Source organism: Haliotis rubra, unplaced genomic scaffold (assembly GCF_003918875.1).
Source record: "Haliotis rubra isolate DU_JTF1 unplaced genomic scaffold, ASM391887v1 Scf214, whole genome shotgun sequence".
Taxonomy (NCBI): domain Eukaryota; kingdom Metazoa; phylum Mollusca; class Gastropoda; order Lepetellida; family Haliotidae; genus Haliotis; species Haliotis rubra.
This window is the reverse complement of record NW_025766159.1, coordinates 73,623-89,014: the sequence shown is the minus strand read 5'-3', so window position 1 is coordinate 89,014 and position 15,392 is coordinate 73,623. Positions and strand designations below refer to the sequence as shown.

At 41.2% G+C, this 15,392-nt stretch overlaps 1 protein-coding gene across 1 annotated transcript; it reads right to left on the bottom strand.

The window, feature by feature from the left end:
• Positions 1-10,232: 10,232 nt before the first annotated feature.
• On the bottom strand, positions 10,233-14,288 carry LOC124276863 (melatonin receptor type 1B-B-like). Its single transcript, XM_046712529.1, has 2 exons — positions 14,021-14,288; positions 10,233-10,930 (listed from the first exon to the last, which is right to left on the bottom strand). The coding sequence occupies exons 1-2, from the start codon at positions 14,286-14,288 to the stop codon at positions 10,233-10,235; spliced, it is 966 nt and encodes a 321-aa protein (XP_046568485.1).
• Between the last annotated feature and the right edge of the window lie 1,104 nt (positions 14,289-15,392).

The following is a 15,392-nucleotide window of genomic DNA, read 5'->3' as shown; positions in this document are numbered from 1 at the left end:
ATTGAATATATTTTCCCCGTCACCATCCTCCCAACAGATCATTTAGAAAACTCGTGTACATAAGAGAGATCTGATTGATCGCAACATTCCTCAGGTTTTCTACCTGTAACTACCTCCACTTTCAGAGAACATGGATCCATTGGTCAAAAGTTAGTTCTCTCCGCAATGTATCATGGGGTGCACACGCTTGTTGAACTCGTGGAGCACGGATATCACGCAGGGCTGCCATGTTCAGCACACGAGTGACCAAGGTGGTGCACACGGGTTGTGACAAGCGTGCAGAGGGAATAAACTTCTTGGCAGCTGTGCAAACTATTTACTGAAGATTAATGTAATGGGTTATTTGTTTTGCTGTAACTCCAACTGGGCCCTTGTCAGCTGTGCAAACTGAAACTATTTATTGAATATAAACGTAAAGGATATATATTTTTAAGTAACAGTATTGCAACCTTGCTTTGTTAATGTGAGACCTGGTATAGTTGCAAATGTTGGTGTCAGATTTCGAGGAAGGATAAACATCAATTAAGGCGAACATTAAGTTTGTTTGTTTATTGTTTATCGCCGCAATATATCAATGATGAGTGAGGGAGTTTAGTTTTACGCCGCAGTAAGCAATATTCCAGCTATATGGCGGCGGACTGCAAATGATCCAGTCTTGACCACACAATCCAGTCATTAACACCATGATCATCGACGCAATTGGGATACGATGACATTCATCAACCAAATCAGCGAGACTGATCCCGTTAGTCACCTCTTAGGACAAGCATGTGATGCTAAAGACCAATTTTAACCCGGATCGTCACGGGTCGAATATTAAGTGACTGAAAGGGGATGTTGCGTAACTGACGGATCCGGAATGAGAATTGCAGTTCCCTCATGTTCTCCAGTTAAACATAATATCCCTAATTTCTCAACCTAAAGTACTCGTACGTCATCACTTTCTGACTTTGACCAGACATCCTGAGAGGGAAATGGGTATAAAATTATCCAGGTCTCCTTGTAATATGAAGTTTCAGTTTGTAAGTTGTTTTTGCTGCGAACGGGTAGTGTCTGGGTAATCCATAAGCTCTTTTATCTTTTCACTTAAATATGAACACAGGAAACACAATATCTGTATCATTTGAATATATTTACTGAGCTTTTAAGGAATATACAAATATTTGAAAAGATTCAATCGTTTATTTCACAACGATCTGGCATGTTACCGTTCCCAAGCTTGACTATAACACGCGTTAAAAATATTCGAAACGGGTTTGATCCTCACTTCCGGTACATGTGAGTACACAACTTATGAAACCTTTCATTGCGTAGTCAAACGAAAAAAATAGTTCCGTCGTTTTCATGTGTACAACATTCAGAGCAAACTGTCGATTCTTGACAAACGTGTGTTTTAAAGGACTTCAAAACAGGAGTGGTTGAACGAGCTTGACGGCATAGTTAAATACGCCTCTTCGTGAGTACGAAACTGATAGGCTGGTTACTTCAAAACGAGAATTTATGGAATCAACTTGCTTAGCAGAGGTACCACGCACAGCACCAACAGAAGACGTCAGTAAACAAACGACGAGTTTATAAATCAGTCAAAATGTGAGTCGACCGTGTTTATTCATAATCTTGACATAATCCAAATCAAATTAGTGAGTGAGAGTATGAATCCACCCTGTCATGCATGTTTGCTGGAGGCTACGCAAAACCAAATATTTTTTTGGAGTAGTGAGTGAGTGAGTATAGTTTTACGCCGCACTCGGCAATATTCCAGCTATATGGCAGTGGTCTGTAAATAATAGAGTCTGGACCGCACAATCCAGTGATCAACAGCATGAGCATCAAACTACGTAATTGGGAAACGATGACATGTGTCAACCAAATCAGCCTGACCACCCGAACCCTGATATTCACGGGTCTCCAAATCAAATTAGGTTGTCGATTAAGTCGTCATTGCAAACTTCTGTTACTCCATCTCGACAGAATATTGATAATGGTGGGTGAGGTTCAATGTGAATTTTAAAAGGCCAACAAACAAACAGATATAAAATGTTGACAACGACGTTGAAACCAATATACCTGCCACACTAACTCACAAGAAAACTGACGGACATTGATTTTGTAAAGGGCGCATGCCTCCTTAACGTCTCCTTACACCACTATAATATCCAAGGTAAGTAGCCAATTTCGTAGGGGATGACGTATTGTTTATTTAGCAAATGGAACCTACATGATGACAAGATCAACGACCCCTTATATTTCGTGGCATTTCATTATTCCATAAAGGTGGAAAACCTGAGAAAATGGAATCGCGGAAAGTACAAATACTTTTTCAGGAAATGTGCATGTGGCAGATTTCTTTCCCTGAAACGCAATCAATATTGCTATTTAGAAACAAATATTTATCTTTTGCTTGGTAATGTCCATCTACTGTATTGATTAGAACTGTTTGAGAACGTTTGAAAGATACGAATGATCTCGGATGACCTTTGAATATGTAAATACCAAGATTGTACGTTTATTGGCTACCATTGTCACAGATCCAGCTGTCAGCAACTTATCTTTAGACGTCTGAAGTAATAGATACGGACAAAGAAAGCACCTTGCAGTCGTGCAGCCTTACATTGATTTCATCCAGATAGTTTTTCATAATTTTGTAAGGTAAACCTATGCACGTATTAATGCTTATTAATGCCTGTATTGATGACTTATAGATCCATTTTTCCAGATCCGGGACAAAGCATGACTTCATATTGTGGACACCCGAAGAAGAACATCGCAAACATCAATTTCTCCATTTGCTGCTTGCGAAATAGGATAGAAAATCTAATATTAAGACATCTCCTTTGAACACATAAGGATAAATAAAAGATTTGATAAGATTTTGCATACAACACATACATTGCAACTGACATGTATTTGAAAGATAAATCGCAATGAAGTGTAAGAAATAGTCATGTTTGTTGTAAAATGATGTACATAAATGATACTGGTCCACATTTGTAAATCTAATAAAATTTAGCCCAGTTTGGCCTGATTGCGACATGATCTGATTTTTCGGGGGCAAAACCTGGTTGGCGAACAAAATCATAAAACCCAGCCCAACCTTTGAAACCCATTCCAGCCTTTGACGAATCTTTGAAACCCATTCCAGCCTTTGACGAACCTTTGAAACCTATTCCAACCTTTGACGAACCTTTGAAACCTATTCCAGCCTTTGACGAACCTTTGAAACCTATTCCAGCCTTCGACGAACCTTTGAAACCTATTCCAGCCTTTGACGAACCTTACAGCAGGGCCATCATTGATCGTACTAGTACTTTGCCTAAAGCTAGGTCAGATAATCAATGCATGCTTACTGTCATGTGTGCTTCCTCAAGGTTTACAGAGGTTATTGTGTTCAGTATGATCAGGGCTCTAGTTCTATTTGCTGTTCTTGAAATAGGGTAACAAATCCAATATCAAGGCTCCTCCAACAAGTATATGTAGCGTAATTTGAAAGATTTTGAAAGAAGGGTATTCTATGCAGCGCATACACTATGACGAACCAGTTATGTAAGATGTCACAATGAAAACTTGGTACACAAAATAGAGGCTACAGAAGCAGTGATACACGTTAATATTGTAAATATAGTTGCTCTTGGCCTAAATAAGTCAGAAGCTTTGTTTGTACTTCTGACTCTGCAACAAGCATACACCAATCAAACGTGACGTATCACAGACTACGGTTAGAATTGCGCCCCTTTGATGGAGGACAGCTGCTCAAGATGGCGGCTCGAATGATTTCCACTGAAGTAGAGATGAATGAAATATCTTTCGTTTGAATAAAATGAATGACAATGGAATTGATTTCTCTTCATTCGCCAACCAGGTACAAAGGGGATTAAGTCTTGTATGGCGGGCGTTTGTAAGGAGTATATAAGTGACTTCAAAGCGCGGGTAGTTCATTCTCGTCTGCGATCCAGCCTCAAAACACGAAGGTTTCTTTACGCTCATGGATTAGTTGGAGACGGCTCTTCGCCTGTCATCTTACAGTTAGATGCTACGCCACTGTGGCGTCAGAGCAAAAGGCCTGAGATTGTCATTGTGAGTTGAAATATAGAGGTCAAAACTGAAATGTGTACGGTTTACTCATAAAAAACCTTCAGCTAGTACCGCAAGGGACGTACAGTGGGTGGGTGAGTGAGTTGAGTTTGTTTAACGCCACACAGCAGCAATATTCCAGCTATATGGCGACGGTCTGTAAATAATCGAGTTTAGACCAGACAATCCAGTGATCAACAGCATGAGCATTGATTTACGCAATTGGGATACGATGACATGTCAGCGGGCCTGACCACCCGATCCCGTTAGACGCCTCTTACGACACGCATGGGTTACTGAAGATCAATTCTAACCCGGATCTTCATGGGTTGACGTACAATATGCGTTTGCTATTTGTTCCTTGTTTGTGGGTGATTGAAAGTGAATATGTGTAGGCAGTTGCTATTTTACCTATAGGATGGGCCTAAGAAAAAAATTTCAGTAGGAACTATATTGACTATTGTCACTTTCTGACAAATCACCGTCCTTTTGATTTCATGCACACATTCCAGAACAACCTGCAATGCTTAGTTTGTGAGAGCAGAACACTTTTTTCCGACGGCAGAACTGACAAATGACTTTATATGATATACAGCTTAACACATTTGCCTGTTTGGGGACGGTAAATATCCTATGTTAGGAAAAAACAGTATGTACCGACACGCCAGGCCTCGCTAAAACATTGGGCGGTGGGGTAGCCTAGTGGTTAAAGCGTTGGCTCGTCACGCCGAAGACCCGGGTTGGAATCCCCACCTGGGTACAATGTGTGAAGCCCATTTCTGGTGTCCCCAGCCGTGATGTTGCTGGAATATTGCTAAAATCGGCGTAAAACCAAACTCAGTCAGTCAGTCGCTAAAACATTGTGTTTTTTTCTCATGCATGATATTTACCATCACAAAACAAAGCGACGTGATACCTCTATATATAAGCCCTACTTTATCTGTACACCTATTCCAGAGCCTTGGATGAAAATCAATAGATGGGTAATTAGTAGGCTCTTCGTATACCGAACGTCCCTTATGTCAACATATGAAGCTTTTACAGTGTTGCTGTAGCACATTGGGGACAAAAGCACATTGAACACTGCTTATTTGTATAAGCTTCGTGAACGTTTTACAAAAGGAATACAAACAGCCCACGTTGGCACTGGCAATTGCCAGCATATATCACTTTATTTCTCGGCTTGGGGGGTCGAGTTTTGGATAATAGCATCTTCGGATAGTATTTCATTTATTGTAGCGTGGCAGCCTAATGTGTGAGAAAAGCTTTAAGTGAATCAAATATCTTTTTTCCTTTGTCTTTGTTGACCAAGCCATTTTCTGTTTTAAAATAGAATACCGTTTTAACCATTACATAACTTCATCTGCCTCATTCCATCATAGGGGCGGTGGGGTAGCCTAGTGGTTAAAGCGTTGGCTCGTCACGCCGAAGACCCAGGTTCGAATCCCCACATGGGTACAATGTGTGAAGCCCATTTCTGGTGTCCCCCGCCGTTGTGTTGCTGGAATATTGCTAAAAGCGGCGTAAAACCAAACTCAGTCAGTCAGTCTATCATATGGTTGGTTAAAGTCCCATTTATTAACAGTCATGCTAGTTGACGAAGGCATGTAAATAATCGAATATGGTCAAGACAAACCAGTGGTCGATGTCATGAGCACCATTGTCAACCACTTTAGAGTACGATGACATACAATCGACCCGACCACTCAATTCATATTGGTTATCGCACTGAAAACTTTCTTTAGAATATTGAAAGTTTAGTTCAAATTTATATGAATTGTGCTCACCTGTATTAATAGACATTGTCTTGTTTCCACTGCAGCCTTGAGAGTCGAAAGACTGAGTGAATGCGTATGGTTTTACGCCGCTTTTAGCAATATTCCAGCAATATCAAATGGGGACACTAGAAATATGGTTCACAAAAACCTGGGCGTAACGAGCGAACGCTTTATCCACTTTTACCCCTCCGCCTATCTCCCATATCTTCTATACTACTTGATAACAGGCACTTATTTACATGTGGGAGCAGTAATGTCTTTAAGTATAGCAAATGTTGAGCAAAACGAAACATCTTAATGAATTTAAGATTAAGATGTGTTTCGTTTTACGTCGCTTTAGCGATATTCCAGCAATATCACCGCGGGGGACACCAGAAATGGGCTTCACACACTATACCCATGTAGGGAATCGAACACGGGTCATCGGCGTGACGATCGATTCACTATGCTATCCCACCGCCCCTTTAAGATTAGGGAAAATACAATGAGACATTCAATACGATCAGTGGAGGCTATGGATTAACTGGCACTGGATCATTTTGTTTCTTTAAGGTGTAGAATTGACACTATTAATCTGTACAATCCAACATCCTGTCCCCACTCTGTATAATCCGACATTTGCTCCCGGTCCACTGTATATAGCATGAAACAACGTGGTTCTGCATAAACGAAACACATCTGTATGAAATATGCAGGTATAAATGTATTCGAAACAAACGGCTGTACATTTCCATCAATATTACATAGATATCTGGATTAAAATATATTGTAACGCTGAAACACATGTACGAATGTATCGAAAACACAAGGCTTATGAAAAAAATATATATGTTTATAAAAGTTTTTCCGATGACTTTTTTCCTATGGCCTATTTCCATGACTTTTTTTCCTATGACTTTTTTCCCGATCACCACATGTATATATGCATCGTCGAATAATGTTTTCGGACGACACTGTTAACTCGGGCTGTACACCGGGGCATTGTAAATACTCGGATGATGGCTTGTGAAGAAAAAGATAGTGACTTGTTTTAAAATTGTTCATTGCTATGACAACCGACAACCAATAATAGGCGACTGTTCTTTCGACATTAGAAAGTCGCATCAGTTCAAAGACGTACTTAGAAATGATTGAAAGGACACAGCGGTAGCCTTTGGTATGGAAGGGTATCAGTGTCATTTTAGCTTGTGGCACTTATACGCTTCCATACTTAGGCGAGACGAAGACCACAGAAAGGTCTACACCAAAACCGATAACGTACAAGACCCGTGAAGATCCGGGTTAGAATTTGTGTTCAGCAACCCATGCTTGTCGTAAGAGACGACTAACGGGTTCGGGTGACACCTGTCATCGCATCCCAATTCCGTAGATCGATATTCATTATGTCAATCACTGGATTGTAAGGTCTAGACTTGATTATTTACAGACCGCCATCATAAAGCTGGATTATTGCTGTGTGAAGCGTTAAGCAAGAAACCAAGAAACAAACATACATACAATTGAAACAAAAAAACATACATACGTACAAACAAACAAACGTAATGTTCACCCTAACATGCTTTATCGAAACCTCACACCTACGTTGGCAACCATCTACCCCAGGACTCAAATTAACAATATGTCGATCTTCTTAACCAAATGGATTCTGTTCATAATATATTAAGCGTTTTCCTATTTGAGTCACTTTGGGCCTTTTGTATATCTGTACAAGCGACATAGTTTGTATCTCCTCTTTGACGGAACCAGCAGGCAGCACTTAGCTGTGACACAACTTGTGGTCTTGTAGATACCAACACCTGAGGACACCATGGATAGATATTGAGCCTCATAGTTCCCATACACGTCACAGTTTCGACTGCAACTTCGATTCTAATTGTCTTTATTAGGATCTTCTCTCTTACCGTGTGCATAGAATATTGATTTCAACTACTGATGATCGTCAAATTGATTCTCTTCGACGAATTGGTGTCTTTCAGGTAGAAATTCAACATGCTGTTTCACATCAAGAACTGTCATCGCAATCCTGTCTGAATATATAAGTGAATTGAATTAACACCGCATAACATAAAAAGGTGTATCTTATCTTAATGAGAGAAATTTATTTATTATTCACTGAAACACCTCAGGGAGAAAACGTAAGTGTTTTATAAAAAACAAATATACGTAGATGGTATCTGATGCACGCTTCCCGCAAGTTACGATTTTCAGACTGCTTCGTGTGCAAGTAATTTTAAATTGATCAGCCAAGGAATAATGCTCATTGCTGGTACATCTTCACATCAGTAAGCGTGGAAATGGCGTCGTTCCATTGGTGTATTCATTCAGTTGGGAGCAAGTTATTGCTTTTATAGGTGTCATTCATCGTCGATTGGTGACGGTCCGTTGTCTGTCGAACCATTGTTTTCAGTTCGTCCTTTGTCTACGGATTGTTTGAAAACGGCTAGATATTAAATTCTTATGTACTACTGGAATAAAGTAACTGCATTATCTGTTATGTCGTTTTTTAATGCAAAAAGATAATGACATGGTTTGTAGTGTTTTCCTTTATCGCTGTTTAATTGTTGACACTGACTGACTGAGTTTTGGTTTTACGCCGCTTTTAGCAATATTCCAGCAACATCACGGCGGGGGACACCAGAAATGGGCTTCACACATTGTACCCATGTGGGGATTCAAACCTGGGTCCTCGGCGTGACGAGCCAACGCTTTAACCACTAGGCTACCCCACCGCCCCTTAATTGTTGACAGGTTTATATCGAAATCTGTGTGATTTGACACTAGGCATCCTGACAGGCCCTTGAAGAGATGTGGTGTCACGAGTCAGTTCACAAATTCCGTATCGTGAACGGCTTCACATGAGGTCCAGTGATTTCATCCCTGTATCGCAAACCTGTGAGATTGCCACGGACAATGACAAGTTGTGTCCGACTATGAGACGTGATGCCTCACAAGACCATAAAGCTATCGCCACCAAATTGTTGCCATTGAACAACGCACGCGTCAGTACACCCTTGGCCTGCCATCTGAGCTGTCCAGATGAAATTTCGACGCGTGAGTGAACAAAACACCATCTCAATCTTCTCTTCTGTACCGCAGATGCTGTCTGCACCAGACAAGACGTGCCTGGTGATACCGTTGGAGCAAAATTAGACGTATTGCAGGCCGTTAGGACTGGATGTTGTGCTCCCTCGGTCAGTTCCGTATAGTCCTGGTACTGATTGGACGTAAGCCAGGAATGGTCCGAGCAGCCAAACTGGCAGTCTGGAATCGAATCCTTAGGTGGGTGTGCCGAATGTGGTTGTCTTGCTGACGTGACGTCACGCGGTCCGATGCAAATCTCTAGTGGTCCCAATATCTTGACAACGTCTCCATAGAGAGGAGATCGACTGACACCAAAATGTTTGGCCACTTCATTTTGGGCCATTCCAGTTTCCAGCATACCTACGAGGCGGAGACGCTGACTTTCTCTAAGCCGTGGCATAACGTTCAGGTTGAAATTTAAGAGTTTTCTGCAACATTCAGAGGCAAGAGAATAATCAACCGTTTTTCAATTTTCAATATCAGGTTGTGAACTTCACGTGTCAAAAATCATGAAAAACGTGAGTAAGTTCATTGTGCACAAAGTGCACGTGCCACGCGCAATACGTGACATCAAATTTCATGCAAAGTGCTTTGCTACATGTTTATTTACTTATAGGGTTATTTTTAAAACTTTTCAAATAACTTTTTTTATATGCAATTTTATGTTATGCACAGTTAGTATATCATGGTGGTCAGTTTTAGACATCTTAAAAAGACATGTTTCGCATCCTGTACGAAATATATAGATATAATAGCAATACATGTAGTTATCTCTGGAAAACATTTCAGAAACTGCAGAAACGAATGCCAACATGTTATTTTAATGGGTTCATACTTTATTAAGAACACATAAAGTACCTAATGTGAAATTCAAAATGTAAACCATTTCACCCAGGGGCTTCCAAAATGCTCTTTGCTCAAAATCCATTTTTGTTGTTGTTGTGCAGCCTGGATGGTTTTACACTTTACTCTTTACGCCGGAGCCAGGGTTCGATTCCCAACATGCATACAGTGTGTGAAAATATTCCTGCAGTGATATTGCTAGAATATTGCGTAAAACCAAACTCGTTTTGGGGTCTTCCGCGAGAACGAATGTGTAAAACAAAAGTATGGTCACGTATATTTCAACCTATTTAAGATGCAATTAAAAAAACAATACAACATTATCGAATATGTTCCTTGGATATTTTAATAGAGAGTTCATCATAATTAGAGCGATATAAAGTTATAGTTAACGTTGTTCTACCGTGGAGTCAGCTGTGTCCTCGCTGTGACAATCCTGAAAATACACTGATACACTTACTATGACAAAACATTATCAGAAGTAATTTGGGCAGTGCCACTTTTTTCTTTAACGTTTAGCGGCGCCTGTGCAGATTGCGGAAGCGTCATTGCCTGTTGAAAAGAGAAACATTTGTCGAGGCAAAGGATGTCAATGAATGCGTTGTGGAACTTCCTGTTAGTGGCGTAATATACGAGCCAGTTGATGGACGGGTGGAGGTGAGCGAACACCACGATACACACGTGCAGCTCGTGCTGGAACGTGTCACGTGAGTCCAGTACGATCAGTAGCGCGTATGGTATCCAGCACACGGAAAACACGAGGTATATGATGAAGAGTGTCTTTGCCAGTTTGTAACTTGGTTTTAGACCAGCTGCTTTTTCTGTTGGTCCTGGGTGGGTTGCACGTGCATTCTCTACCCGTGAACGTACAGCACGCACGTGACGGTACATTCGCAGATAGGACATCCCCGTGACAATGATCGGGATCCACACCATTACAACGGAGAAGACGACGGTGTAAGGGTATGTCGCCATGCGCTCCCAAATACACTCAAGGCTCTTGTGGTCAAAGGAATGGTCGCCAATGTCGGCGAGGTTGAGAAGGACCAAGCTCATACCGACACAATAAAATAACACGCAGTAGATGACGCAGTTGCGGGTGTTGAAGATGGATTTGTAGTGACTGTGGTGGACGATGAAGACGTATCTGTCTGATACTGAAAGGCAAAAGAAATGTCGTAATATTGGAAATGACATTTAAGTATCAATGGAACATTTGAACCTATTTTTTAAAAATAATACGCCACTGAAATGCAGTACCGACTTTCATCAGAGAAGATAACCCCTCTCCATTGTCCCCCACGACAGTTTTGCCGCTGTTGTGTCCACTTGGATACGTTCCCGGCGGTGACGTTGGGTGAATATGGGTCTCCTGGCAGGACATCGACAAAACAGGTTCCTGGCTTGGAGACGTCGCCGAATGGTAGGTCACTGACTGGTCGCTGGTGGTTTCCTATGGTCACCCAAGCTGTTTCTCTGGCCCTTGCGAATAGGTCTTGCACGTGTTGATGGACGATATGACGGTCCTGGCGACGTGTTGTTACACGGGGTTGACCACTACGTGGACGGTCATCAGTGCTGCTGGTGGCGTTGTATCGCACTCTAAGACGTTCTATCGTTCGTACGCTGCAACTGAAGTCATTAGCAATGACTCGAGCATGTTGACCAGCGTGCAGACGTCCAATAGCTTGTTGTGGTTGATCTCTCGTTAACCTAGTCATAGCTGCTGTGTTCAGAAAACAAGTGAACGATTGCCATTCAAGCCGGCAATTTATGCCTGAATGCATTTATGATGCACGTGCATCTCGATTTCAATGTTGTGTTTGTGGGAACTTTTCCCTCTCAAAAACAAAACATTTCTAACTTCAATCTCAAACAATACTTTATTGGGCAATGCAGGCTATACGACCACGATTCATGTTTCCTCAAACTTGACTTCTGGTGTATATTTAAAAATAGGTTCAAATACTCCATTGATACTCAAATGTCATTTCTAATATTACGACGTTTCTTTTGCCTTTCAGTATATCGTTTCCAACACAAGTTGGGTTAACTCGGACGTATTTAAAGGTTGCAATGTTGTTATTGTTTCACGCCGTACTCGGCAATATTCCAGCTATATGCCGGCTGTCTGTAAATAATCGAGTCTGAACTAGACAATCCAGTGATCAACAGCATGGGATACGATGACATATGTCAACCAGGTCAACGAGCCTGACCCCCCGATCCCATTAGTCGCCTCTTACGACAAGCATGGGTTGCAGGGCCCCGTTCCTCAAAGCGATCGTACCGCTACGACTGTCGTAACACTATGTTAAAGTATGGGAGTTACGATCAACCTAGCGCTACGATCGCTTTGAGGAACGGGACCCTGAAGACCAATTCTCCAGGTATCAGGCTGCAGTGAGAAAGCCGTAGTCATGGTGACTGTTGAACAAACAAAACAGATGCTCTGGTTATAACGGCACCATTTGTCCATTTGTATGGCGTTATAACCAAGGTGGCATTATAACAATAGAAGCCAAACACCAATACCGAACAATATAATAAGAAATAACCACAAATAAAGCAGAGTGCATTTTGCAGATACACCTTCTCTATTTGAAACTATCACGCATTAACCAATGATAAAGATCCCAACTTAATTATATATACACTAATTATTCAGCTGATCAAAGCAGCTGATTTGCCACGTCGACCTTTTGGTATAAAAACTGGCAACATAACCAGGGAACTGGTACATTTGTTCTGAGAAAGGTTGGCGGTGGATAATATTGTATCCAGGGAATTTGAACAGTGGGTGAAAATCATAGCGTTATAGGGATATACACTGGGGTTCACTGTTCAGCAATCAAGGTCACATATTTAACTGCACACTGTTGTTCGGAGAACGGAAGGTCGGTGCTATCAATCATTGTCGCTCCAGTGACCACGGACATGATCTGACCCTTGATTCCAGCCATAGTTGCACCAAGCGTCTTGTCAACTACATTCAACTCTCCCGAGTACAGAAGGGTCAGCTCTGATACAATTATCAGTTCGATTGTGGTTGTGCTCTCTATATATATCACTGTACACATTGTCTTGTTACATTCTCAATAATCATCGTGGTATTCAAATATGTTTTAGATGCGTCGATTCCCTTCTATATATCTGGAACATCATCTGTAAAACGCGACCTGTCTCGAGACATCAGTATCACTGATCAGTGTCCAGTGTTCTTTTAATTGGAATAGAATCTCACCGTGTTTGTATTGTGCCTTGGAAGATACGTACATCACACCATATTTTGGTATAAGGCGTTCCTATTTATCCTTTTTTCTGTCGTTTTTTTAAACCTGTGAGATAAAAAACCCGTTAATGACTTGTTTGTTTGTTGTTTAGCTCCACACTCGAATATCAGAATAGAGTATCACATGTTGTACCCACGTGCGGAATCGAACCCGTATGTTCGCAAGACAAGTGATAGCTTGAACCACAAGGCTTCCCGGTACAATGGTTATAATGTCAGGTTTCTCTGATTTACCTTGTTTGTTTGTTTGTTATACAAGACCGCACTCAGCAATATTCCAGCTGTATGGCGTCGGTCTGTAAATAATCGTGTCTGACAACCCCCCAAAAGTACTAGAAACTGTACTTTACTTAGAGAAAGTGTAATCCCAAATATAACATAATATAATGTAACATATGTTACATTTGACCATTTTCTAAAATGGCATTGTGTATTTCATAGCTATCGGCCGTGGGAGCCGTGCCAATTAACACTTATCAGAGGGGTACACAAAGTCCGCAGCCTAGACTACCATTTTGTGGAAGCCGCGGTGGCTGAGCGGTCTAGGCGTCTGACTGTGTGTGCTGACGATTAGGTGCCTGACTCTGAGGGTGTGGGTTCGAATCCCGGATGGGACTCAACACAAAAAAAGCACTAGAATCTGTACTTTACTGAGAAAGTGAAATCCCAAATATAACATATGTTACATTTGACCACTTTCTAAATTGGCATTGTGTATTTCATGTCTATGTTACTATTAATTGAACTACCTATTCAAACTGTCGGTCGCCCTTGGCGGTGCCGGGATCTAATGTGCATAGCTTCTTATCCCAGGTTTTAATCACACTGTGTTTCTTGATTTCTCAGTTGTACATTCGTGTTGAAACACCCTGTAATTTAACTGATATAATATTCACACTTACAATAGTCGCCGGTAAATGTAAGAACATTTTCGAAAACATATCGACATATCATCATTTCTCCAGCTTACCTATGATACTCATTGGGTCCGCTATCGCCGTCACGTACAGGTCGGAGCAGGCGAGGTTGACGATGAAGATAGATTCCACGTTGTGCAGAGACTTCCTCGTTGCCACGGATACCAGAATCAGACCATTTCCTAAGGTTCCTACAACTGTTGCAAGTCCAAGTATAAACAAAATCGGAATCGCAATTTCTGGTTGGATGGTCAAAAATTCGTGGCGTCCAAACGTCAGCCGAGTTATATTGTCCTCCGCGTCCATCCTGTCCCGCCGTCGATGTCCACTTGAATACGGTCAGACTGGCCAGTAGGCCTCACATTAATGTTCTCAGATGATGGTGGAATGAGAGGTCAGACTGTGGTCATCTCAGGATAATTGAAGCACCTGCAATGATTCCCGAATATTTAGGTTACAATATGCATTTAAACTGTTTTGGTCATTTAGGGTGAACCATAAAAGGTCCATATAAAGGAGCAAGTTCCTTGAAATACCTCTGTGTTAACTGTAGGACTGTAACGATGCATCGAACTATCGATGGATTGCAATTGTTGAGTCTCTGATAGCAATTAATCGATGGAAGAAACGAAAAACTATCGATGAATCGATAGTATGTGTGACTATCGATGGTTTAGTAATTGACTTTCGTTGATAAATGCGCAGCGCAAAATATAGGATGTTTGGGTGAGGACTTGCAACTTCACTGAGTTTATGTTTTAATTGTTTACTTGATCTGGATTTCAAGTTACTTGTCAGTTATTAAAAGAAACTGAAAGTACTTCAACTTGTTTTTATTTCATATAAACTATACATGACTTCAAATGGGACAATTCAAGGAGAGATAAAACAATTGCAAAAGTATCGCAATAGTATGTTGCAATTGACTATCGCTGTCGCAGCAGTTGCTTCCAACTCTGTAGTCACCCTTAGTTAACAGATATAATATGTTCAATGATATATATAGTGCTGATAACAGCTGAGAACCGTTTATATCCAATAATTGCATTGATATTTGCTTGTTTGTATGTCGTTTAACGCCGCACTCAGCAATATTCCAGCTATATGGCGGCAGTCTGTAAATAATCGAGTCTGGACCAGACAATCCAATGATCAACAGCATGAGCATTGATCAACGCATTTGGGATACGATGACAAGTGTCAGCGAGCCTGACCACCCGATCCCGTTAGTCCCTCACGCTATTGATAATTTTTTACTCTGATTTTGAAACTACTCTAATCTGACCGGTCGATAAAACGTTTGAAATCACAATAGCGCCATTAAAACAACCGATTTGGTGGATGCTTGACCACGGAAGTTAACATCTACAGCAAGTACTTATTTTGCAATCATTGTCGGTGAGTGTTTTC